This window comes from Plodia interpunctella, chromosome 29 (genome assembly GCF_027563975.2).
Source record: "Plodia interpunctella isolate USDA-ARS_2022_Savannah chromosome 29, ilPloInte3.2, whole genome shotgun sequence".
Classification (NCBI taxonomy): domain Eukaryota; kingdom Metazoa; phylum Arthropoda; class Insecta; order Lepidoptera; family Pyralidae; genus Plodia; species Plodia interpunctella.
In genome coordinates, this window is record NC_071322.1 from 3,887,156 (window position 1) to 3,912,053 (window position 24,898).

Sequence of the window (24,898 nt, forward strand, 5' to 3'; positions counted from 1 at the left end):
TTATATATTCAACTTAGCATGATATAGGTACATCACTTTTTGACGTCAATAATCTAGCGCCGACTTCCAAAGCGCAATTGAAGAAACGACGCAACAAACTTCGCCGCAGCCTTTTCTCCAACCAAACAAGAGGATTTTGAGTTTATCGCGAACAGACAATTATTTTGATTGCAATAGCCGATGTTTAACTTCATTGTGTTTGAAATGAAACACACTTATAGATAATATTGTTATCGAATCGTTGTGATTTTCCGTGAAAGCGTGAAATCAAACCGGGTCTTACTGGATGACCTTGACAATAAGAATTGTCTACAGACAGATGTTAAAACAAATAAACTTATTTTTGGTAAATATCCAAAATAGAAGAGCTTTTCATATGTAGTCTGCGATATTATGTTGCATTGTATTCGACATGTGAAAAAAAAACACTTCCTCGAAGTAAACCGTTGAGGAGTTCCCTCGTCGGGAGCTAACCCTGGATGCGTAAATAAACATCGGGATAAAATGAAAGAAAACAAGTAATGCTTGCAAATTCAAATAATTTATGAGAAGAAATGCCGAAAGAAACTCATTTGAACAGTGTTGGTCCCTATCATGCCAGATCGGCTTACCATTATTGTTTCTTACAATAATGGTAAGTATTATATATATATATATATATATATATATATAGCACTCGGATCACAATCATAACCTTTTGACTATGTACATTATGTACTTTTATATATTATTTAAAAAAAAAACATATATATATATATATATATATATACAATTAACTTACACAATTAACTTACATAAAAATATATGAGAAACGGATGACCAGTTCCCTATGGCAGCACCCGTTCACGAGTTGACGCATGGGACAGCCATCGCGTAGCTCAACCATAATAGAGGGAACCTCACGACCCGGCCCACGACGAAACAAAGTTACAAAGTTTATCGTGCTGAATAGAAAATACTCGTTCAACAACATCGTTCTTTAAAATTGCGAATTTCTTTAAGATTTTTCGTGAAAGAGTAACAAACAATACTTACATCCTTACAAACTTTCGCATCCTTACATATTATTATAAAACAAAGCCCTTTGCGGCATCTGTCTGTCTGTCTGTTCGCGATAAACTCTTAAACTATGTGCTGCCCGTTTTCACCAATAAATGGTGTGACTCCGAAGGAAGGTTTAGGTGCACACAGCCTAAGCAACTGATAGGCAACAGCAGCATTCAAAATGAGGGTTGAAGTCAGGCACGCGGCCGGTTGTAAAATCACAGACGAACCAAATATTTTTGAGTTTTTTTTTTGTAGCTGACCCCGGGCTTCGCGGCTTCACAACCGGAACGCAACCGAGAACATGCGGAGACGAGAGAGAAATAAAGTTTGGTTTGATAGATGGCTTTGGAAGACCTGCGCTTTGGAAGCCGGCAGTAGACTTAGTTTAAGTAATTTTTGACGTCAATAAGTGATGTATATCATCCTAAATTGAATAAAGAATTTTGAATTTGAATAGAGATATGGACCAAAACACCTTTTAGGCAGTAGGATTTTTGGGCTTTTAGTCAATAAATATTGTTCAAGTTTATTTGTTAGACAAATTAAAAAACCCCCGACTTTCAATATTCATTTCGCTATAACTTTTGAACGGCCGCACCGCGATTTTCATGAAACATGGGCTTAGAGCACTCGGGATAAAATTATCTATGACACAAAAAAAAAACTAAAACGAAATCGGTTCATCGGTTTGGGAGCTACGATGCCAGACAGACAGACACGTTAAACTTATAACACCCCTCTTTTTGCGTGGGGGGTTAAAAAATAATTGTAAAAAGCATTTAATGATTTAAATTGAAAAATAATCATCGATAATCAAATATACAGGTATATATTACCATAATCTAAGCGGCGATAGGTACCTATTTATGAGTGGGTGCATGGTTGATAAGGATATTTGTACGTAAATAAAATATGATAAGCGAGACTTACATATAGCTAGGAACGATAAGAGTAATCTAACCCCCGGCGAAAAAGACATATGCAATACGTAATGTTTTTTAATATAAAAAAAAATATTCAGCGGCTCAGGGAGCTACCGTGAAACGTAACTACGTCATAGGCTTGTTAGATGTACTGGACCAGACTGCATCCTTACTTATTATAAAACAAAGTCCTTTGCCGCGTCTGTCTGTCTTTTCTCGAAACTACTAAAACGGATTTCCATACGGTTTTCACCAATAGATAGTGTGGTTCCTGAGGAAGATTTAGGTGTATAATTTATCACACTATTGGTGAAAATCGCATGATATTTGTAGTAGTTTTTGTGTTTACCGCGAACAGAGAGACGCGTCAGAGGACTTCCATAAGTTTACATACTACAAATCATTAAAAAACAAACAATAATATGTTATGTTAAGGATCTCCACGAAAATGGAAGGGAGGGAGAGCGACGTATACTTACGTCAAACAAAAGATCGATAAGGATCATCTCAGAGATCAATTTTTCCTTTTGAAGAACGGAACGTTAAAAAAATAAAACAAAATAAAAATTTCCTGGCTGCAACGAAGTTATGTCAATGCCAAGAAAAGGTGCACAGCGTGCACAGCCAACCAGAAGTCGATTTTGTACATTGACTTCTATTGAATACGGTCATAAAGGTGAATTTGGAATATATGTAGATTTGATGTGCCGTCGAATGTACTACGACCTCGGAAACGGAAAGTGAACGGCCTTCGAGACCGCTGAACTGTTGAGGAGATTTTACACAAGTAGTTATTTAATCTCCGATTACTAATACTGAAACTTAAAAATGCTTAATAAAAAAAATACGACATAATATAGAGACAATTTTCAGCAAATTATTACTACATTAATAAGTCTTACTATAGTTACTATAGAATATTGGTCATTTAATACTCGCTCTTCTAGCTTCCTGTTACATACTTCCGTCCTTTTGTTGATTTTGCTGTTCATAGCGACATCTATTACATACAGCTTAAAATATTTCATAAAAATGAAGTTCTACATGTAACTACATTTAAATTTCTTCTTATTTTAAAAACCTGAATTTATTTAAATATTTGTACATTATATATTCAGCTCTATTTTGTATTTAATGACTAATGTTAGTTCAAAACCGTAATAGAAATGTATTTCTTGATCTAAAAATAACTCAAAACAAGGCGTTCAATAAACTCCAAAACACATGCGCCATCTCCAAAGTTATTCAATTGATAAAATGTAGAAGCACCATTGATTCATACATTTCACTAATTATTTATTTACTTTCTGTTTTAGTCGGATTATAGTATTGAAAAATCGACATCCCTCTTTCTCTTATCTAAGTTATATATTTCCGTCTCTGTCTGAAAAGATCTGTCAAAAAGATTTAATGGCTAACGTAGATTTGACGTTTAGTCTTTCGCTCTTGCTAAAGAAATGTTGAATTTAAAACATTTTATGTTTTTATTTAGTTTTCTGAATAAAATTTGACGGAAATAGTTATAAACTTTACATAGAAAGTATGTGGTGGTTGGATTGATTCTAAATCTCATGGTAAACTCTAAAATCACATTTCTTCACTGCCTCGTATCTTTCCGATTTATTTGTTAACTTTTGTGTACAAATATCTATTTATGGAACTAAAAAATAGTGTCTGAGTGTGTTACTAATGCACTAAAATTAAATATTTCATGTAAAATGTATGGTGGACTATTGAACTTTTGTTATTTTCCGTCGATAAATCTTACAGGTGGAGCATTCATGAAGTTTCGGGCAAACGCATTTTGTGTTAAATTTTAATAATTATTATACGAATTGTATCGTCATAAGAGGCTAAAATTGAATATTTATTGTCTCAATAAATATTAATATAATTTAATGTAAAAGCAAAATGTCAAAATGACTTATTGGCGCGTATATTTTTTGTGTGTTTCGAAGTGTTTCTAGTTTTTAACTAAAATGGTTACGATGAACTCTTCTGAGAAGGCGGCACAGAAGGCTTGTCAGCAAGGCCCATCCAGGTATTTAAATTAATTTTGATCAAAAAATTTAAATTAATAACATGACTCATTCTCTTAATTTTTTTTTTAATAGCAAAGTAGAGAAGAGGCCTTTGCTCAGCAGTGTTACACTAGGCTAATAAAATAAAATATATCTAATATAAATAAATATAAATATTTTGGGACAAATCACACAGATTGAGCTAGCCCCAAAGTAAGTTCGAGACTTGTGTTATGGGATACTAAGTCAACGATACTATATTTTATAATAAATACATATATAGATAAACATCCAAGACCCGGGCCAATTAGAAAAAGAACATTTTCCATCATCGGATCGAACCCCGGACCTCTCGGTCCAGTGGCAAGAACCTTACCACTGCGCCACCGAGGTTGTCAAATATGTCATAAATATGTATATCCAGTGTAATTTTAGACTAGATTCTATTATGCAAGACTCTAGAGTCAAGAATCAAGCCAAGCCTGAGTTTTTCGACAGCAACTTGAGTTCTTCATACAGCTTGAGTCTTCAAAAAAACCTCCTAGTATAAAGATGAGACTTGGAGCTCATCATTCAAATTTATTCCTTTATTTTCAGGGATAATTCGAAATATGTCAAAGAGGAAAAGGAGAAAGAAAAGGATAGAGACAAAAAAGATGCAACAAATCTACCGAAAGGAGTTCAAGCTCTGATGTCAACAATCCCGTCACCCGAGGAGTCTCCCAACTATCTCATATATAAGAAGGCAAGTATCCACTGTCGACTGTTTCTTCTTTCGTCATAGATCATCGGAGCCCATAGGGCCCGTTTTCCTATTTACCCTCCTATTTGAAGACTATGGGTCCTATAAGGTTGATATTTGGTAGATAGATGTATTCAATTAACCACTACAAAATTGTGCAGTATAATTTTTTTTTTTTTCTAAATTTTTGACAAGACTTCAGTGCACTTTGTGTGACTATGTCAGCCTCATGGGGGATCTCTAATATAAACTTATCTAGCTTTCACAATGCTTGTCCACAAGATATAAATGGATTTAGCCACCTGTGATTATGGACTGTTCAACACTATGTTCAGCAATCCATTACACACAGGCACTTTGACTAAAAATCTATCGCGTAGTGCAGAATAATGACCACATTCCAGCAAGACATTTCTCAAGTCCTCCTCCTTGTTACATACAGTAAACAAATTTGACCGAGTCACGCGCATCATAAAAAAGAACTTGTTTACCGGAACGTGGCCTGACCTCATCCTAAACGCGGAAACAAGGAGTTCCCTAGAGAGGCTAGCACCTAGCACAGTCGAACCAAGGCACCAAAGTTGGTGACTTTTGGATAATAACAGTATAATTTTGAAAAATAAAACTATTGAGTATAGCACTTCATACATGTAAACAGGTTTCTCACAAGAGAATTAGAGATAATATATAAAACGTAATGCTGCTTTCAGATGCTAATAGATGGCGCCACGCGTCTATTTAAATGTCGCTACGGTTGCGTTTTCGACAAAACATAAGTGTTGAGCCGTTTGAAACTGTTTAAATAACTTTCAAACGAAACCTACCAAGAGCAAGTCGGACACGCTCACTATGGGTTCTGTAGCAGCAACAAAAACTTGTTTTCCATTGTATACATGTCCATATACGTTTTATTTGTGGTAGCTAAATATGTGTGACCGTCCAAATCAAAAGGGACCTTATGGCGGCTGGCACTTAAGTCTTTATTGCCGTTGTTCGAATACAAAACAACGGCAATAATGGCGTAAATGCCGGGCGCCATAAGGTCCCTTTTCATTTGGACGACCACATATGTATGTCACGGCACAGATTAGGTAGGACATAATAAGTTTTATTAACAATACTTGTTAAAAAATCGTTGCACTTTCAGATGGAAGCCATAATTGAGAAGATGCAGGACGAGAACACCGGAGTGCCGGTGAGGACTGTGAAGAGTTTCATGACCAAGATACCTTCGGTAAGTGCAGTACGATGGGGGGGTCTGATAGACAGATTTATTGTCCTTCGTAACTAATATTCTTCACGCTCTATCTACTCAACCAATCTTCTTGAAATTTTGCACACATGTAGTTTGAAGTGTGGAGAAGGACATAGGGTACCTTTCATCCCGGAAAAATAAATAAAAGTAACAATTTCCCAAATTTTGGCGGATTCGGTATAAATTGCTGGTTTTTCATTGCGGTAAATAAAAGCATTAATGCTAACTACGCTATGTTCACGCATTCGCGTCGGCGTGTGTCTCTATTCGACGATAGTGTGGAGCTGGCATAAGAATTCTATAAATTGAACGTAACCCTTTCGCGCTTGGCCGTTTATAACCCCCGACGCAAAAAGAAGGGTATTATAAGTTTGACCGCTAAGTGTGTCCGTCTGTCTGTATGCGTGGCACCGTAGCTCATCAACGGGTGAACCGATTTGGATGCGGTTTTTTTTTTTTTTATTTGATAGCAAATTTTTATGCGATGTTTCGTAGATATGTTCGATCAAAATCGGTACAGCCGTTCAAAAGTTGTAGCGAAGTTTTAATATTGAAAGTCTTAAATTTTAAATTTGTCCAAAAAAAGATATTTAATTAAAAGTTATGTCTTTAATGTCACTTTCCACCCAGGTGTTCACCGGTTCGGACCTGGTGGCGTGGCTGGCGCGCCACCTGAGCCTCACGGAGCCCTGGGAGGCGCCGCACCTGGCGCACCTGCTGGCCGCGCACGGCTACCTGTTCCCGATCGACGACCACTGTCTCACCGTCAACAACGACAACACATATTACAGGCGAGTGCCGCTGGCGTGACACTAGTGTCGCGAAAGTACTTTCGCGACACAAGATTCTAAAAGTAAATCCGGCTTAAATTAGACTTGTCATGGTAGACGAAAGTAATGTCACGAAAGTACACGCCACTAATTTCGTATCAAAAAAAATTTACTTACTCTAGCAATTAGATTGAGAATTACGTCGCAAGTGGCTTGGTGGACGAAAGGAATGTTGCAAAAGTACTTTCACGCCACAAGTTCCGCCTAAATCTGACCGAGTCGTGGGAGGCGCTCCACCTACTTTCATGCCACAATACTGACATATTAACGTTAAATTATATTATAAACTAGTTGCGCCCCGAAGCATCGCTCCCTTGAGAATTTCGGTATAAAATGTACCCTATGTGTTATTCCAGATTATATTCTACCCGTGTACCAAATTCCACAACAATCCGTCCAGTAGATTTTGCGTGAAAGCACAAACAACAAACACACAACAAACACACATACATCCTCACAAACTTTCGCATTTATAATATAAGTAGGACACATTTGCTTATATAATCCACTTCTATGATCCACGGGTTAAATATAACCTGGAATAACACATAGGGTAAAATGTATTTTACCCCGAAGTTCCCGCGGAAGCGAAGCCCCTATTAGTATTATCTATAATTACTACGTTTATACTTTTACAACCAATAATTCCGAATTTTTATTTATTTATAACTTTAATTGTATATATTAATTTTTTAATTAATAACTAGCTTTTGCGCGCGTTAATTTTCCAAGATGAAAGTACCCTATGTCCTTCTTCGTACTTCAAACTACATGTGTGCAAAATTTCAAGAAGATTGGTTGAGTAGATAGAGCGTGAAGAGGTGACAAACAAACTTACTTTCGCATTTATAATATAAGTTTTTTTCAGCATTCACGCCTCGTCTCAAGGGTACTGAAGCTACGTTATAATGTTTCAGATTTCAAACTCCGTACTTTTGGCCATCTAACCAGTGGGAACCGGAAAATACTGATTATGGTAGGTATATACTTTCATTTTCTATAGTTTTAACTAGCGACCCGACTCGATTTCAACCCCGGCTCAATGTTGTGGAACGGTGAAAACCGCATCAGAATCTGTTGCGTAGTTTTAAAGATCTAAGCATACATATGTATAGACAGCCTGAAGCGACTTTGTTTTTCACCCCCGACACAAAAACAGAGGTTAAGGAAAGTTTAACGTGTCTGTCTGTGTGTCCGTGGCATCGTAGCTCCCAAACGGGTGAACCTATTTTCGTTTAGTTTTTAATTTGTCTAACAAATAATTATTTACTGTAGTGGTAATGATAGTGAAATTCAAATTCAAATCATTTATTAAGAAATTAGACCTTCACAGTTAATTGTGTTTCACGTCGATATATATATATATATATATATATATATATATATATATATATATATATATATATTATAATCAGCACTCGGATCACAATCATAACCTGTTTTGATATACCTTTTGACTATGTACATTATGTACTTTTATATATTATTAGAAAAAAAAAACATTGTAAGAAACAATAATGGTAAGCCGATCTGGCATGATAGGGACCAACACTGTTCAAATGAGTTCTTTCGGCATTTCTTCTCAGCAGTGGTCGTTCCCAAATGCCAGTAGTTTGTAGCTTGTGAGAAATAACTATAAATATAAAAATTGACGAGAAAAAGTGCCTGTGAAGGTCTAATTTCTTAATAAATGATTTGAATTTGAGAGCATATTACGCAAAGCTCAGCGCAGATGGCGCTACTGGTACAACTAAGGTACACAAACATTGCCAATGGAGGCAAAAAAGCGCCAATTTTCAATATTGTTGCTGATTTACGACCAAAAATACCTTCTACGCAATCGTGGTGCGAGTTTAAAGGAAAAATGAAGGATTTAGTGGATTATTCTGAAAATAATAACACTATTTGAGGTTATGTTGTGCATTATGTCGTCAACTGTGGTCATAAACTGATATAAGCTTGATTTTGAAGATCTTACCTGTATGAAGTCCATATTTTAATAAGTCTTCACGTGTGAAGTGTTCAGAGCTTCTTTTCGACCGTTTACTGGCTCGAAAATTTCACAGCGTGAGGCGTATCCCATAGTTTTCGAAGTTTTTTTTATATTATGGCAAACGATTTTACCCAATATTCCGGCACCCGAATATGCTACAGTGTTGTATATTTTCACAAACGAATGCTTACATAATGAAAGGATTAATAAAGTATACTAAAATGAACGTTTTAATCGACATAGCAAAAGGCGGCAAAGCTTTTGTGTACCTAACATACAGTGCTGTGCTCTGGCGGGATAAATGTGCAGTAATACTCTCTATAGTATACAATTTTTTCAAACTATTTTAAACCAGCTGTTTGCCTGCGGCTTGCGGAGATTTGGTTCTTTTTGCAGCATGTTTTCGATGGTATATATATTTCACATATTCGTTTCAGCTGTGTATCTGTGCAAGCGCACGATGCAAAACAAAGCTCGTTTAGAACTGGCGGACTACGAAGCTGAATCACTTGCGAGACTACAGAAGATGTTCTCCAGAAAGTGGGAGTTTATCTTCATGCAGGCGGAGGCTCAGAGCAAGGTAGGTATATATAGTTTTATCTCTTTCTGTCGTGGGCATTTTTGATATATAGATATTGTTGTAAACAAAATTGCGTAAACCCATTAAATTAAAAAAATACTAGATGTTGCTCGAGCTTCGCTCGCGTGGGAATTTTGAGATAAAACATAGCCTATAGCAATCTTGGATAATGTGCCTTTGTAATTGTGAAAGAATTTTTGAAATCGGTTCCGTAGTTTCGGATATTACTCGCCTCAAATATACAAACTCACAAACTCTTATCTCTTTATAATAATAGTATAGATGTGATCCACATTAGTTAATTGACGTCCTTGGAGAGAAGGCTGCGGTGAAGTTTGTTGCGCCGCTTCTTCTTCACCTGCGCTTTGGAAGCCGGCAGTAGACTTAAAGTAATTTTTTGACGTCAATGAGTGATGTATATCATCCTAAATCGAATAAAGAATTTTGAACTTGAATTCCAGAAAACATTGACAATGGAAACATGAAATAGACAAACAATTATTGCAGTTTATAAAAAGTAGCTTAGAAACTGACGCGGAAGGCGACTATGTTTTATACTATGTAATTAGTGGGTTCTATATATACTATTATTATAAAGAGGTAAGCGTAAGTCGTAGTTATATATCTCCTTCCTCACTGTTATTATACACACACACACACCATTCGCACACTGATTCAGTGTATCGCCCCTCTGGGTGATATGTGTACTGAGATGAGCTTTTTTGTATTGCTGCAACACAGAACACTTGCTCTTATGAATACTGTGTTTTATTTTGTGTTTTTAGTCTGGTTGTGTATTGTGTTGTTGTTTTACAAATAAATGTTTTATCTATCTATCTAAGCGTTTGTGAGTTTGTATGTTTGAGGCGGGTAATCTTCGAAACTACCGAACCGATTTCAAAAATTATTTCACCATTTCAAAGGTACATTGTCCAAGATTGCTATACGCTATATTTTATCTCAAAATTCCCACGGGAGCGAAGCCCCGGGCAACATCTAGTCGTGTATATTTTGCTCACAGGTGGACAAGAAGCGAGACAAACTGGAGCGGAAAGTTCTGGACAGCCAAGAGCGAGCGTTCTGGGATGTTCATCGACCCATGGTGTGTATTTATAATTAACACAGCCAAATATATATATATGAAACTCTTGCGTTACTGTGTGACTGACTGACTGACAGACAACGCACAGCCGAAACTACTGGGGCGTAGAAAGCTGAAATCTGGTGTGTAGGTTCCTAGGACAGTGTAGGAGAGCACTGAGAAGGGATTTCCTGAAATTCCCACGGGATACAGGTTTTTACTCACATACGAAGTTGTGCGAAAAAGCTAGTCTACACTAAAATTTGCACTTGTACACTAATCTACACTATTTACAACAATGTTTACACTTGTCTATACTGTAATGTCTACATTTGTACACTACTATTTACACAAATGTCACTTGTATACTTTCTTTGTAGACCACTAGACCACATAAGGAAGCTACGTGCTAAATTTGAAGTTTCTAGACTCAGCGTTTTGGGCTTTGCGTTAATATGTCAGTCAGTCATTCAGTATATATATATATAAAACGCAAGTAATACGTATAGCTAAAGATACGTGTTGCTTAGCAGAGTATCGGTGTAGTCGACGACGCGATGAAACAGGAAAGCTTCAGTCACCATTCAAGGCGAGCTTGGATAGACGCGTGCGCGCACTGATAAACTGCTGTTTTCGTAGTGTTCAGATTGTGTAGTTATTTAATGATAAATTAGATTTGTAACAGATAGACTTAGTGTTAGTGACAGATAGACTTAGTATAGAACTAAAGAACAATGTATGTGTTAGTGGTAATAAAGTGTAGTGTGTAATATTTGTGATTTTACTTAACAATTCAATTTATAATTATGGCAAATGAACAAGATCGGAGTCCTGATCCGACATATATATTATTGTTATTATAATTTTAAAAGCAATACACATAATGCAATAGGCTAAATCCACAGAGGTTTGTTACGTACTAGTGCGAGAGTTACATCACGGTATTATTACGCCATAATACAATTAATCTGCCAAAATATACCTATTTATACGCATTTGGCAACCATATTTTCCAAGGAATGTTCTTTATGTTTTACTTTAGCATTTAGATTTACGAAGCGGTGGTGGTGTAATGGTTAAGACCCCCGCCTGTGGATCGAAAGGCCCCAAGTTCGAATCCTACTCGCGCCACATGAGTTTGTACACCAATCTGACTCGTGTGTAGTTGTTTTCGTAGACCACCACTTGCTTCCGGTGAAGGGAAACATCGCGAGGAAACCTGCACACTGGTGGACAGTTTAGTTCACTAGTGTGTGTGTGCGACTACCTGCTACTAGATGGCGTAAAAGTCTTATGTATATATGCTTTGCTATTTATATTTATATTTTATATATATGTAGTTATTATTGTATTTTAGTATGTGGTAGTACTTATTTGTGTTTAAGATATTTTTGCGCCGCACAACTTTTCTCTGTTTCTCCTAATGGTTAGCTGGGAGAGAATGCTTATAGCATTAAGTTCGCCATTTGTTTATAAGTATGTTTTTACTTGGAACAATAAAGTCTTATATAAAAATAAAATAAATAAAAGTCATGTCAGATGGCTTTAGGCGACTTCCATTAAATCTGACACCAGTGTAAGCAATAACACACTCGACATGATGATGACTTTAGCATTTAAATGGATTTGTTATACACGTCACACACGCTTTTTAACTTATTATAATGACATGAAAAATAATCTGGAATCAAGCGGCAATTGAACTTTAGCATTTTTAGTCGTAATGTCGTTCTTAAATTCATATATTGATAGATTGATTGCAACTGTGTTCTGTGGGCGAAGTGCGGGTTAGCACTACACTCAACCATTGAATTCGCGATTCGAAACGAGACACAGCGAACCAATCACATTGCGCCATTGTGATGCAACGACAACCACACGCCTATGTCATTGGTTCGCTGCGTTTCACTTCGAATCGATTCGATGGTGAGGCGTAAAATGCTAACCAACACTAACCCCTCTGGTATTTATGTGAATATTGAACAAAATATTTGTACCTGCAGCCAGGCTGTGTGAACACAACGGAACTGGACCCCAGAAAGCTCTCGCGCATCAACGCTCTGAAGGAAAGACGTCTGAAGCAAGCGCAGGAGTTGATCTTACAGAACAATCTCAAGGTATTGTATTAATAAACGACGACCTCAGTGGCCTAATGATCATAACAGACTGCTGCACTGGAGGTCCCGGGTTCGATCCCCGGATCAGCTCAACGTGGAAAATGATCTTTTTTAGATTGACCTGGGTCTTGGATGTTTATCTATATATGTATATGTTATAGAATATAGTGTCGTTGAGTTAGTATCCCATAACACAAGTCTCGAACTTACTTTGGGGCTAGCTCAGTCTGTGTGATTTGTCCTAATATATTTATTTCCTAAACGGACGGGGCCGTGGACGATAGCTAGTAAATAATACAATTTAAATTAAATAAAATTGCACGTTTATTAAGTTTTTTCTCTCAAATTGCGAAAGCATTAATACCATTTTCATAGCATTTCAACTAATATTATAAATGCGAAAGTAAGTTTCTTTGTTTGTTCAACACTTCACGCGTAATCTACTCAACCAATCTTCTTGATATTTCGTATGTATATAACTAAGAGTATGGAGAAGGACATAGGGTACCTTTCATCCCGGAAAAAACAACTGTTCCCGTGGGATTTGCGAAAAACCTGTCGTGCATTATAGATGGCGCTGCATGCTAATAAAATAAACTTTGCAATAACAACACTAGATGGCGCTGTGTGTATTTTTAATGCGCTATCGATATGTTATTCCAACTATCCCAATCCAAAAAAAACTGTTTCATTTAAAGGCATTTAAGCGGGCGAAGACGCGGGTAAACAGCTAATATTCTATGTTTGCTTTTAAGTATTAAAAAATATAAATTTTGTTCTAGAACAATCCGATAGTGACGATCACAAATCCGCAGGAGAGTGAGGAGGAGATACAGAAGAAAAATGTCGATGTTGTCGTCAAAGAAAATGGTGAGTTCTTAAAATTATACATTTACACTAAGAAAACAATGTAACAGATTTTGAAAATATCTATAATATATAACTCTTGCGTTACTGTGTGACAGACTGACAGACAACGTACAGCCGAAACTACTGGGCGTAGGAAGTCGAAATTTGGCATGTAGGTTCCCTGGGGAGTGTAGGTGAGCACTAAGAGAGGATTTTTGGAATTTCTACCCCGAAAGAGTTGAAAGGGGTGAAAAAATATATATAAAACTCTTGCGTTACTGACTGACTGACAGACAACGTACAGCCGAAACTACATTCCGAAATGCGAGTAGTTTGTAGCTTGTGAGAAATAACTATAAATATAAAGATTGACGAGAAAAAGTGCCTGTGAAGGTCTAATTTCTGAATAAATGATTTGAATTTACTGGGCATAGAAAGCTGAAATTTGGTGTGTAGCTTCCTAGGACAGTATAGGGGAGCAGAGAGGACTATTGGAATTTCTACCCCCAAGGGGGTGAAAAATTTTTATATGAAAGTTCTACACCGTTAAAGTTAGTGACTTGAAAATTTGGATTTTAGTTGTTTACAACAAATTAATGAATTCCTGTTGAAGATTTTTCTGAAAATTAACACTCAACCCCTTCAAAAGGGGTCGATAAATTGTATGGGACTTAACACAATTTTCAAGATAAAGAGCTGAGTTTTGGTAAACATACTCTTTATCATTTTTGAATTGAAAACAACTTGTGTTAAGCAAGAGGAAGAAGAAAATATAATAATGTATTATCAATTTTTTGAAAATTGCATCTCTAGGGGAATGATGTAGGGGTGAAAATTTATATGTAACTTCATTATTTTTCAAGAGAGACCGTAACATGTTTGATTTACGTTTGTGGTTAATAAAAAAAACGGGACGTAATACGTCGTGGAATATAGGACGGCACGCGTTGCAGAAAGCGGGAGTGGGAGACGTAGCGGGAAATGGGAAGGGGACACGTAGTGGTCAATGGGCGAGGCAAGCAGCGGGAAACGAGACGGGACACATTGCGAAAAACGTGGTGGGACAATATATAGGAAACGATACGAGATCCCTACATGGAATAATTATAATAAATAGTAATTAATATTAAAGTAAAGTATATTATAATAACATTAATATAATAATTAATTAAGTAGGTATTAATCTTCTCCCAAAGTATAAATAAAATATAAATAAGTTTATAGTAGAAAAAGTTAAAAATAATATTAATAATAATGGAAAATAAATAAAATATTCTACATCCCTACATGGAAGGAAACGGGAAGTGTGATTGGGCAAGTTGCGAGACGAGACGCGTAACGGAAAATAGTAAATTAAACTAAAGACGAGAAAAAAGACTAATTTGAATCATATATGTTTTTTATCAGTCTTACAGAATACGCTATGATAAAATAATGACCGAGATTTTACTATGAAATTAACTCGGATGAAGCCGCGGACAAAAGCTAGTTTCGTATGAATATTCTTCTTTTTTTTTTATTACGGCTCAATCGTTCCGCCAAAACGATGATTTTGCCATAGTCATTCTTACATACGGTGTAATAAATAGTGAGATATTTGTCGACCTCGGTGCCGCAGTGGTGAAGTGCTCGCCTCTTCACCGAGAGGTCCCAGGTTGGATCCCCGGTCGGGTCATGATGGAAAATGATCATTTTCTGATTGGACCGGGTCTCGAATGTTTATCTATATATGTATTTGTTATAAAATATGGTATCGTTGAGTTAGTATCCCATAACACAAGTCTCGAACTTACTTTGGGGCTAGCTCAATCTGTGTGATTTGTCCTAATTAATATATATAATTATTATTTTTAAATTCAAATTTCTATATTCAATTTAGGATGATATACATCACTTATTGACGTCAAAAAAATTACTTAAACGAAGTCTACTGCCGGCTTCCAAAGCGCAGGTGAAGAAGAAGCGGCGCAACAAACTTCACCGCAGCCTTTTCTCCATGGACGTCAATTAACAAATATAGGTCTTATACATATATTAAAAATTAGGAGGACGAATTTACATCATGAATTTATTTATATTTCCCAGGAGAGAGCTCCCAACCGTCCGCGGCGGCGCCGGCGCCGGCGCTGGAGCAGCAGATCGAGGCCGCCAGGAGGCAGCTGACTATGCTCAGGGCGAGGATCGAGAGACGAAACGTCAAAGTCAGCAAAGTCGCTGAGATGTGAGTATATATATATAGATCAATAATTTATTATTAGATAAATCATCATCATCATGTCGAGTGTGTTGTCGCTAACACTGGTGTCAGATTTTATTCAAGTCGCCTAAAGGCTTCACATGACTTTTACGACTACTTACCGCCATCTAGCGGCAGGTAGTCGCAGGTAACTAAACTGTCCACCAGTGTGCATGTTTCCTCGCGATGTTTCCCTTCGCCGGAAGCAAGTGGTGGTCGATGAAAACTACTATATATGAGTCAGATTGGTATACAAACTCATTGACACGAGTTGGATATGAAACTGGGACCTTTCGATCCACAGGCGGGCGTCTTAACCGCCGCTTCAAAAGATTCATTACATCAACGTTTATTTACAAGTAAACGACAATTTTGTCATTTTTTAGGAACAAAATAAACATACACATATCAAATTGACATGATTTACATAATTAAGTCTAGAAATCAGGATTATTCATTCTATATTATATATTCTTTTTAACAAATTATTTGTTTTTTTTTCAAGTTTTTATAAACACTCCTGCGTAACTCACATAACTATAAAGTATTATTTTGCAGGTTCATAGCGTATTGTGAGCAATACGCTGAATATGACGCGTTCCTCACTCCCCCCGAGTGGCCGAACCCATGGATCAGCGACACCACAGAGCTGTGGGAGCAGGAGAAGCAATGGTATGAATATCATTAATCAATCAATCAGTCTATCAATCATCAAGCGATCACTAATCAATCATCAATTAATTAACAATCATCATAATTAGCGACAACCGTGATTGCATTATCGACTCTCGCAGCAGATTCGCCTTCAACAAAGCTATAGAACATATATAAATCTAATTTAACTGTGATCTATACAAAAACTTTAAGTACATACGGGTATTTCTCAGTCATTACGATCCGTCAATTTCCTCGAGGAAGGAATCATTACCAAAATCAATCCATACTAATATTATAAAGAGGAAATATTTGTATTTTTGTTTGTAATGAATAAACTCAATGAATAAACTACTGTCTCTAGACGATACCTTTATAGGAGTAAAATAGGCTACTTTTTATTATGGTTGTCATTCATAAAATTTACATTACATATTAAATCTTTCAATATCAGATATCAGCAAAACGAATTCTTGTCCTTGTTGAAATTTGAGTAAATTGTAATGACGAAACGCTCTGTGGTTTCACCCGAGCGAAGCCGCGGCGAGACGTTAATCATCCGTAGAATTAACATTACAGATTAATTATTTCAAACTCCAAAATACTAATTAGCTACTAGATAGCAGCAAAACTAATTCATGTCCTTGTTGAACTTTTAAAAATGATAACCGTATCAATATCGTGACAGCAAGGACCCGCTGCCGCTGCGGCGCGTGCGGCGCTGGTCGTTCGGCCTGCGGGAGCTGCTGCAGGACGCGGCGGGACGAGATCACTTCGCCAAGTTCCTCTCCAAGGAGTTCAGCGGGGAGAATCTCAAGTGAGTGCCACTCGTGTATTTTCCAGTTATTTCACCGGGACTACAACACTTTTAAACTATTATCTACACTTTTACACTATTATCTACAGTCTTACACTATTATCTACACTTTTAAACTATTATCTACACTTTTAAACTATTATCTACACTTTTACACTATTATCTACACTTTTACACTATTATCTACACTTTTACACTATTATCTACACTTTTAAACTATTATCTACACTTTTACACTATTATCTACACTTTTACACTATTATCTACACTTTTACACTATTATCTACACTTTTACACTATTATCTACACTTTTACACTATTATCTACACTTTTACACTATTATCTACACTTTTATACTTTTATGTACACTATTACACTATAATTACACTTTTACACAAAGTTCAGGTCTTACAAGGTCAGTTCACAAAGTTAGAGTTTTCTAATAACGGTCGCTCGGGTAAAAACAGTAAAGGATACACCTAAACCTTCCTCAGGAATCGCACTATCTATTGGTGAAGACTGCATAAAAATCCGTTCATTCGTTTTTTACTTTCAGACAGACAGACAGAAGCGACAGAGAACTTAGTTTTATAAGGATCTACACTTCTACAAATATCTACAAATTACTCATCATCATCATATCGAGTGTGTTATCGCTAACACTGGTATCAGATTTTATTCAAGTCGCCTAAAGGCATCTGACATGACTTTTACGACGACTTACCGCCGTCTAATGGCAGGTAGTCGCGTACCCACTAGGGAACTGTTTTGTTTAATAAATAAATAAATAAATATTAGGACAAATCACACATATTGAGCTAGCCCCAAAGTAAGTTCGAGACTTGTGTTATGGGATACTAACTCAACGATACCATATTTTATAAAAAATACATATATAGATAACAACCAGAAAAAGATCATTTTCCATCATGACCCGACCGGGGATCGAACCCGGGACCTCTCGGTTCAGGAGCAAGCACTTTACCACTGCGCCACCGAGGTCGTCATTTTTTCTCAAAGATAGAAAGTTTTTTTTTTCTTTCGCCCAAATTATTATGCCATAAGCATGTACTTGTACTACCTCTAGCACAGGTTCCATTAGGAACCTATTTCAGTAACTAAGTCTCCGATCCAGGAGAATCATTACCAAAATCACATGATTATATAATAAAAATATTAAAACTCAAATATCAAAAGGCGTCCTTGTACATCGCGAGAACAATAAATGTTCATTTAATTTTATTTATTACAAACTTTTGCCCACAACTTCGTATGTGAGTAAAAATCCGTTTCCCGTGGGAATTTCAGGAAATCTCTTCTCTGTGCTCCCCTACACTGTCCTAGGAAGCTACACACCAGATTTCAGCTTTCTACGCCCCAGTAGTTTCGGCTGTGCGTTGTCACAGTAACGCAAGAGTTTTGTTATATAGATTTTATTTAAACTGTCAATCGGTGTGCAGTTTTCCTTCGCCGGAAGCAAGTATACTTGGCCAAAACACACCATTCGAATTTTCAGATTCTGGCTGGCGGTGCAAGAGCTGAAAGCTTTACCGATACGCCGCGTCTCAGCTCGCGCCAAGGAGATATGGAAGGAGTTCCTGGCCTCCGACGCTCCGTCGCCGGTCAACATCGACGCAGCCAGTCGGTTCGTTTATAGTTTTTTTTGTTATTACACAAATTGAGTTGAGTTTCGGTCTTTTAGGTACTTTGGTTTACTTGGTGGTACCTTGGTACTTGATCTTATAATAACACTAATATATTTCCTACTAGATATAAAAACGTACAACAATCTGAAACATATAAGAAACGTCAACTTTTAAAACAAGTAGATTCTTAGTTTTTTGCCGTCTACACACATATATTGTGCTTTCAGTCCAATTGAAATATATTCAAATAGAGAGATAGAACAGTTGTTTTTTTTAACAGCTAGAAAACCGTTACGTTTATATTGATATACTAGATGTTGCCCGTTGGCTTCGCTCCCTTCGGAATTTTGAGATAAAATATAGCCTATAGCAATATTGGATAATGTACCTTTCTAATGGTGATAGAATACGGCCAGATGTAAAATTATAGTGACATGTTCCAAATTTAACGGTATTTTTTTTTTTCTATCGAGCTTAGAGCTACGGTTCGCAAAGTCCATTTGTGTAACTAAAGTTTTTCACTAATAGTTTAGCTGTACATTAAATCGCCTGCAAAGCTAGGACATACAAATAACTTACATACCTTAAAGAGGGAACTATCAAAGCTACTTATCAAAAAAGCTTATTATCCTGTTACTGAATATCTAAATGATAATTTCAATTCATCATAATTACATTAAAATATCTAATAATTTAATGAAATTAATCTTTTAATGTAATTATGTGTGACAATTAGATAAATTATGTAGACACTTTATAGTGCAAATTGTATGAATATTATGTTTGTAAAACCTATGACAAAAATTTCGTATGGCTTATGGCGGGACGTAGAGAAGCTTCCAATGTGTGTTCACGAAAGAAAAGAATTGAATTAAATTATACTTTTTCCTGTTGAGCAATAATAAAGTATATAAACTACATAAGAACATTACATTTGTTATATTGTTATAACTGTGACTGAGGCTGAGCGCTGATATCTGTAAAAATACGCAAAATTTCATTGTGGAATTTCGGAATTAATCTGTCAATGTCAAACATCCGCGTCACGTCTGATCTGACGGCTGACAGTGACACTCACGTGCATGGGTCAGCGTGCGTACGCGATTTGCCGCGTTCGTTAGAAACGTTAAAATAATATACTGCATTTTTTTTTTCTAAAATACTGTTTATTTTGCTTCTGAGACCTAAATATGCATTATTTGTGTTAAAAAAAAATCGCAACTTATTTACTAAGCCATGTAGCATGTCTGTTAGACCTTCGATAATGTATTAAATGAAAAAATAACATAAAATATAATAGGCTAGTTGACATTTGAATTCGAAGGCTCTTATATCATTAGACACACCAGTGAAAAAATACTGTGATAATGACAATACTTTCAAAGATACGACAAAAATAAAATCACACATTTTTTGACTCGTCCAAACGCTCCATACGAAATGATACGAACAAGTGACGTCACAACTTGGTAAAATGTTCGCGAAGACTGATTGTGTTTGTTCGACAGCTACATTAAATATTACGTATAAGGAGATTACTTCTTAATAAAAATTGTTACAAAATTTTAGTTTTATGTGATGGTCGAGTTTGTTTTTATAATTTCATACTTTTTGAAAACGGACTTTCCAACCAAGTTTAAATCTTGGTATTTAGATCCAGCTGCATTGTTACAGTCTATGGATTATCATAACGATCCTAAATATATCTATTTTATCTAGATTATACATATTTTTTACAATTCTTTGTCAACACCCTATCCTTGTTACAGCGAATTGACTAGAACCAAGGTGGAATCGGGCGCGGCCGATAGATATTGTTTTGATCAGGCGCAGGTGAGTGATCTATTAATAACTAGCTGTTTGCCCGCGACTTCGTCACCGTAGAATAACCTGACGATAATTAACAATAACTTGACGATGATTCTTATAATTATGTAGATATTCACAAATTATAATACGAAAAGTTGTTCAGTAGCATCGACTGAGCGTTTTGCTAAAATAATGCCAATGTATAAGAAATCACCCTGTATACATTTCTCTCTCTCTCACTCTCTCTCTCTCTCTCTCTCAGGCTCACGTGTACCACCTGATGAAGTCGGACAGCTATTCCCGGTACCTCCGCTCCGAAATGTATAAGGATTACTTGAACGGCTCCAAGAAAAAGGTAAATATTCCATTTATACACTAGGTTCCGCCCGCAGCTTCGACTGCGTGGGTTTTCCCACGGGAACAGCAATCTTTCCGGATTGAAAGGTGCCCTATGTCCTTCTCCACACTTCGTACTACATGTGTGCAACATCGACATTTTTCTTCTGTATCTCCTCCTCACTCTCCTGCGGATTTGTGATCGTCACTATTGGATTGTTCTAGAACAAAATTTATATTTTTTAATACTTAAAAGCAAACATAGAATATTAGCTGTTTACCCGCGTCTTCGCCCGCTTAAATGCCTTTAAATGAAACAGTTTTTTTGGATTGGGATAGTTGGAATAACATATCCATAGCGCATTAAAAATACACACAGCGCCATCTAGTGTTGTTATTGCAAAGTTTATTTTATTAGCATTCAGCGCCATCTATAATGCACGACAGGTTTTTCGCAAATCCCACGGGAACAGTTGTTTTTTCCGGGATGAAAGGTACCCTATGTCCTTCTCCATACTCTTAATTATATATATACGAAATTTCAAGAAGATTGGTTGAGTAGATAGAGTGTGTGAAGTGTTAACAAACAATCAGACTTATTTTTGCATGTCTAATATATAAAAAGTATAAGTTACTACTTAATGGTTCGTCGGACTCTATGGCAAATTTCATCAAAATCGGTCTGAGTTTATTAATTAATAATAATAATAACAATAAATAAATATATTAGGACAAATCACCCAGATTGAGCTAGCCCCAAAGTAAGTACTATACTTGTGTTATGGGATACTAACTCAACGATACTATATTTTATAACAAATACATATATAGATAAACATCCAAGACAAAAAAAGATCATTTTCCATCATGACCCGACCGGGGATAGAACCCGGGACCTCTCGGTTCAGTGGCAAGAACTTTACCACTGCGCCACCGAGGTCGTCACACAAAAATGCAAATCTCTTAAGTATTTTTATATTATTAGTATGGATTATGGATTAAGGAGATACATAACAGCACACTAGCTTCACCATCACATTAATTACCAATTTCTATTGTTTATTAGCGAAAACTAAGGTGAAGGAAAACATCGTGAGGAAACCTGCACACTGGTTGATTATTAACTTGTGTGTGAAATGGAGAAGGCAATGGCAAACCACTCCATTAATAATGCCAAGAAAGTTGTTGTGTGTGTTTAATTCCACGTAATTATCACGACCCTCAGCCGTGAGGAATACGACTATGAAGAAGATTAGCGAAAACTAAAAAAATCCTCTTTAATATTTTTACTGTACTAATTATTGTACACTAGATAAAGGAGTTCATTGCAAAGTATTACAGTTTTCCATCACACAATGTAGTCACAGATTATTAAACCGAAAACGGTGGCCATCAAAATCTTAATAGTATATTTTTTTGCTATGAAATCGTAAAATATGAGATTGTTGTGATTTTATAAGAAACAGAAACAAGTTTATTTGTTAGACAAATTAAAAAACCCCCCGACTTCTAATATACATTCCGCTACAACTTTTGAACGGCTCGACCGAAATTGATGAAACATATCTAAGAACCACCGCAATAAAAATTTGCTATCAAATAAAAAGAAGCATCCAAATCGGTTAACCCGTTGATGAGCTACGGTGCCACGTACACAGACACACTTAGCGGTCATACATATAACATCCCTCTATTTGCGTCGAAGGTTAAAAACAGAATGTTTTTGTAATAAACTTTTTTTTTCAGACCTCAGTCAAAGGCATTCGCTCAATCGTGTCGTTCACAGCGCGAAAGGATACGTCAGCCAATTGAAAACTTTACCCTCTCGTCGGGTGGCAGTCGGGTAAAATAGGTTGTGTTATTCGAAAGCAAAATTATGAAGTTGTAAGGAATTGAATTTTGTGGTATGTCTCTCTTTTTTATTTTTTATTTTTAGTTTTTATTTTTTTATTGGTGAGTTTGGAGAATAAACATACATATTCGGTATGGCATATATAAGAGAAAAAAAAAACCATTTTTTTTTTCTATTTTCATATATTCTTGTAATAAACATTTTGCTAATTTTAACCGTGATAAAGCAAATAATAAAAACAAAATTATTTTATTTAAATTGATTTCTTAAATCTTATGTTGATGACAACACTATTTTTTTTTTACAGAAAAAAGCAATAATTTAAACATTATGTAATTTAAAAAAAAATAAAAACTTAATTTTGAATTATTCTTAAGGAGGCAAAAATTTACATGAAAAATACAAGTTTACTGAATTGAATTTAAAAATTTCTAAAAAGTATTAAAACAGCCAAAAAATGTATACTTTTAAAAAAAAAGTTACAAATAGCAAAAAAAATATCGGCATTTTAAGGCCTTTGTATAAATGATTTTTAGTCATAATCTAGTAGAATATTTATTTACAAACGCTCCAGGCCATTTTAAACCTTAAATTTATCAATATAAAGTCCATTTTACCTGTGTGTTATATCTGCCAAATACAATTTCTTTTTGGTATAACGAAATTGTATGTATTTAAAAAAATATTTTTATTTAAAATGTGATTTTGTTTAAACACAAGCCAATAGGAAATATGCCTGTATTTAGTTTATATTCTTAAGTGATAATTTACATTAAATAATCCAGCTTCAAAAAACAAAAACAAAATTTTAATCAATATACACAGTAAAACCAACCAAGCTGCCCGAGACAGTGGTCCAACTGCTAGGTCCAATTAGTTGGACCACGGATCTTTAACGGGACAGTTGTCCAACTTTGAAAATAGTTGAACCACTAGTTAAACCACGTTGGACAACTGCCCCAACTGCGGTGGACCACTGCCCAGGATTGAACTATAGTAGGCTAGTAAAGTTTAAATATTGTAATACTAAAGTGAATACAGTTAATAAAATATTGCAAATAATTTTGAACATGCGCGCGCATATTCTATATTTACATCAACGGTGTAATTGCCAACAAGTCAAATTATATTTGTTATTTTTGTTTATTATATATTAATTAGGTTTGTCTACAATTAGTAAAACAATACATTTAATGAAACATGTAAAATATTTAATCTTATTGTACAATCGATTACAGGCAATGGCATCATGCATATCTATATATATATAAAACTCTTGCGTTACTGAGTGACTGACTGACAGACAACGCACAGCCGAAACTACTGGGCGTAGAAAGCTGAAATCTGGTGTGTGTGGTGGCTTCCTAGGACAGTGTAGGGGAGCACTCAGAAGAGGTTCCCTGGAATTTCCACGGGAAACTGATTTTTACTCACAAACGAAGTTGTGGACAAAAGCTAGTTAAACATAAAGTAGCTCTATATGTCACACACGCATTTAACTTAATTTTGAAAATAAATAATAAATTATATTGATCATGATCAATTTATAATCTCAAAACATTGTGTTTCCATACGTGTTTGTTTAATTTTTTATCCTGGCAATTACTCTATTGATAAAATTATGATAAAAAAAACAATTAATAACCAAAGCTTATTTAGAGGTCACTATCGGAGGGAATTAAAAATATATAAAACTGACCGAGACTTTTAATTTTTATTCGATAAAAACATCTCATTTTTCAATTAGGCGTTGTAAATAAAATAATTGTTTTATATAATAGACAATACGATTATATAGTGTATAAATATTATAGGTTTGAATATATACCGGATGTAAACAATATTTTAATCTAATATTATTATTTTATTTTCGTCGAGTATATAAATTATCTACATGACATAACATATAATGTAAAATCTATATCTACATATTTATGATATCCTTATTACAATGTACTACTTGTATGTAATGTACTTGGTCTCCTATTATATAACACAGGGACGCTGGTATCAAACACGAGACCTCTTGAAGACTACTCGGGTACATCAAAACAAGCAACTTTTATTCCACGACTTTTCGTGATTCGTAGTTTTTCTTTTAATATAAAAA

General features: G+C 35.6%; 1 protein-coding gene across 1 annotated transcript; it reads left to right on the forward strand.

The window, feature by feature from the left end:
- The first annotated feature begins 3,366 nt into the window (after positions 1–3,366).
- RSG7 (Regulator of G-protein signaling 7) lies at positions 3,367–24,473 on the forward strand. The gene is made up of 17 exons (XM_053766394.1): positions 3,367–3,544; positions 3,741–4,011; positions 4,589–4,736; positions 5,881–5,967; positions 6,619–6,779; positions 7,736–7,794; positions 9,249–9,391; positions 10,413–10,493; positions 12,476–12,589; positions 13,372–13,459; positions 15,524–15,659; positions 16,233–16,346; positions 17,017–17,145; positions 18,662–18,790; positions 20,561–20,624; positions 20,863–20,955; positions 22,683–24,473. Exons 2-17 carry the CDS (start codon positions 3,950–3,952, stop codon positions 22,746–22,748), a joined length of 1,674 nt encoding a protein of 557 aa, XP_053622369.1. The 5' UTR covers positions 3,367–3,544; positions 3,741–3,949; the 3' UTR covers positions 22,749–24,473.
- The last annotated feature ends 425 nt before the right edge of the window (positions 24,474–24,898 follow it).